The 3619-nt window shown below is 37.0% G+C and overlaps 1 protein-coding gene across 1 annotated transcript; it reads left to right on the forward strand.

Annotated features, from left to right (window-relative positions):
- Positions 1-313: 313 nt before the first annotated feature.
- On the forward strand, positions 314-1270 carry LOC310996263 (olfactory receptor 10A6-like; the record flags this gene model as incomplete). The annotated part of the gene is made up of 1 exon (XM_083985641.1): positions 314-1270. One exon carries the CDS (start codon positions 314-316, stop codon positions 1268-1270), a length of 957 nt encoding a protein of 318 aa, XP_083841767.1.
- Positions 1271-3619: the final 2349 nt, after the last annotated feature.

Consider the following 3619-nt stretch of genomic DNA (forward strand, 5'->3'; position numbering starts at 1 on the left):
GAAGTGAATCCTCTGTCTTGGTATGGTGATGACAGTCATATTGTAGCACTGGTCTGCTTCTGACAGGGTATAACAGAGCAGTTGCTGCAGTGACAGATAGGAGTCTGCAGCTCAGTAGGCTCCTTCAACAGTCATTGAGGGTGGGGGTTTGATGGTTGGGTAAGTTAATGCTGTTGGTGATAATTTATGGTTTTCTATTTAAAGTAAGATGTCCATGAATCTGTCTCAGGTTCAACATGCGTGGGACAAAGGATTTTATTCAGGGGAAAATGTTGTTTTCTACACTATTGTTTTGTCTTGTTAAACCAGAATGATGCTGAATTCAACTGTATCTCCTTTACCTTACTTCATCCTTGGAGCTTATTTTCATGTTGGAAACTTAAGATACTTGTATTTTGTGATAACTGCTTTGCTTTACTTTGTAATTATTTTTTCCAACTCCTCCCTGATTGTGGTTATCTGTATGAACAGGAGTTTACATGAGCCCATGTACCTGTTTCTGTGCAGCCTGTTTGTAAATGAACTGTATGGTAGTACAGGGCTGTTTCCATTACTGCTGGTTCAGATCCTCTCTGACATTCACACCGTGTCAGTACCTCTGTGCTACCTGCAGATTTATTGTGTTTTCACATATGTAGGTGTAGAATTTTTAAACTTAGCTGCTATGTCTTATGACAGATACCTTGCTATCTGTCATCCTTTACAATACAACACATATATGACATCTAACAAAGCAGTTCTCTTTATCTCTGTAATATGGTTGTACTCTTTTATGAAACCTTTAATCACTTTATCCTTAAGCATCCGTTTGCCTCTTTGTGGAAACATCATAAACAGTTTGTATTGTCATAACTACCTTATAGTTAAGTTGGCCTGTTCTGAAATTGAAGTGAATAATATCTATGGGCTGTTCAGTGTCGTTCTCACCATCATAGTTCCTCTGCTTCCAATTGTCTTTTCTTACTTGAAGATTCTCATAGTGTGTTTTTCTGGCTCTAAACAGACCAGACAGAAAGCTGTCAGTACCTGCACACCTCACCTTGCTTCTCTGCTCAACTTTTCTTTTGGTTGCTTCTTTGAAATAGTGCAGAGCAGGTTTGATATGACCAGTGTTCCCAGTGTGCTGCGGATTATCCTGTCTCTGTACTTCTTCACCATTCAACCACTTCTGACTCCTATCATGTACGGACTGCAAATGTCTAAATTAAGACAAACATACAAACATCTCCTCTGTTGCAAATTGTCACCTGGTTATAGTGACACTGTGTAGTTAAATAAAATATTACTGGCACACCCTGAAATCTGATGAATAAAAACATGCAGTTGAGCATGAGAAATCCTGAATGTTGAAATGTTAAAACCATCTTTTGTTTTTGATCTTAGTTTACAGAAGACATCAGGCAACAGATACACTGAAAAAAATTAAACATTGGCTCAAATTAAAAAAATTGAGGTAATCGATCACACCTAACATTGTAGTGTCATACAACATAAATAATTCATTTGGTTTGACCTGAAATATTTAACTTAATGTAAACCAATTGCTGCAGGTTGAACCAAAGCAATTATTTCAGATTTTCCCAAATTAAAATAATTACATTGGTTTTATTACTTAATGTAAATAATCTACTTTGTTAAACCTGAATATTTTAAATTCATTGAAACAACTTTTGAATATGGGAGCAAACTATTTTTTTTAAGTTGTCTCAAATGAAAATTTTAAGTCATCATAATTTAATGTTTATAGACCAGAATTATAAATAATAATCATTTTAATACCTTTTGATTTATACTCAGAAGCCATTCCTTTTCAACACATTTATTGTTGAATGAACATTTTTTTCAACATAGACCCACCGTAACGGTCCTTCTCAACAGTTTTTGTTTTACAAACAGCAACCAGGAAATGTCTGTATTTCTAGGTGAACTGAACTTTCTCAATCATTACATTTTTCCCAAAATGTATTACCATAGTCCTACCTTAAGAGCAGTCCTTCTCAATGATAACAGTTTTTTCCCCCTCAAATACAACAGTCAGCAACCAGTAAAAGTCTGCATCTTCAGGTAAAATTACTTTTTTTTTTTCAATCACTACATTTTTTCCCCCTGTACTAACATAGAACAGTGCTTCTCAACCATAACAGTTATTTTCTCTGAAATACAAAAGGTAATCAAGACATGCATTTTCAAGTGAACACACAGCATATGGGCACAATTTTTTCAATGGGACCATTTGAAAATGTAATGTAATACAGTCAGAGAGGAATTATTCCTTAAAATAAAAAGTGATGTGTGCAGATGTCCTGAGTTCCATAACCTGCAAACATGTGATCTGACCCTCTCTTGGTCTGAAAAATCTGCAATAAGCAAATCAGTGGTCTCCAGGGGTCTGTTTCACAAAGCAGGTTTAGTGAAAACTCTGAGTCTGTTAACAATGAGGCAAACTGGGTTTCCTATCTCAGAGTAGATCAACTCAGGATTCAGGTTCAGGATTAGACACCAACCCCAGATAAAAGGGTACAAAGTCAAGGGTGTACTGCAGATTTTTTTGTTTTTTTATGTTGAGAGCGTAGGTGAGCCCGAAGAACATGGCCGCACACAGGCGTTGCTATTGGGGGCACCTCTCTGAGGACCTCGGTTCCGTCAATGACGATTTTAATGTCCTCGTTTCCACTGACGATTGCCATGGCTGCTTCATTTTCCTGCATATCCTGCACACACAAAAAAACAAAAAACAAATAAGAACAATTAGAATGAGCATTTCCTTAAGACAATGCATGTCAATGCTGAACACCATTGTTGAAGCAATGCTGAATTCACTGAAGAAACTGCTGAAGCAATGAAAAGTACAACTTGTAAGCCAAGAGATGAATGGTGATTAATTAAAGTACCCAAGGCAGTTGAAATGTTAAAAATGTATGTATGTTTATGCATGTTGCAAGTGTAACAGTTGGGTAGTTTGAAGAATCTAAGGCCCCGTCCAGACGAATACGTAGCTTCACTAGTCTAGTACGAAGAGGGGGGTATCATGCACCCCCCGGAAATATACTTCTAACCAGTGTTTCTAGATTGGAAAAAATGTGTAGAAAATGATGAGCTATGTTAAAAAGTTGTCAGAATGTCCCATGTATCATTTTTATGCAAATTAGTGCCGCCATTATCGAAAAAACCTAATTTCACTATATCTCAGCCAATACTGCAGATATCTGAACAAATAAGGTGTCTAGACCCATGTTTTGGGGGTCAGAGATCACAATAAAACTATTCATAAAGTGATCACATGTTGGTACCATGCTAGTAAGCAAACCTAACCCTTTTACCAATTACAAGACGCCAATATTGGAGATACCAAATAAGGTGTCTAGACAGAGGTTGTTGTGTGTTTAACCAAGGTTTATTTGGATCAAACATCATAATAGAACTCTTCTTGATGTGACCACTCTTCTCTTTCCCATGCCAGATAAACAGTCAAGTAAATGGTTCTCCACTATGCATCACTCATCATCGTTTTCACTGAAATCTTCAAAGTTAAACTCATCCTCTCCTTCCTCTTTCTCCTCCTCTTCCTGTTCATGCTCCCCAGTGTCATGGGGATCAACCAGTGAAGTTGGTAGGATAG

The sequence above is a fragment of the Trachurus trachurus genome (genome assembly GCF_905171665.1).
Source record: "Trachurus trachurus genome assembly, chromosome: 13".
Classification (NCBI taxonomy): domain Eukaryota; kingdom Metazoa; phylum Chordata; class Actinopteri; order Carangiformes; family Carangidae; genus Trachurus; species Trachurus trachurus.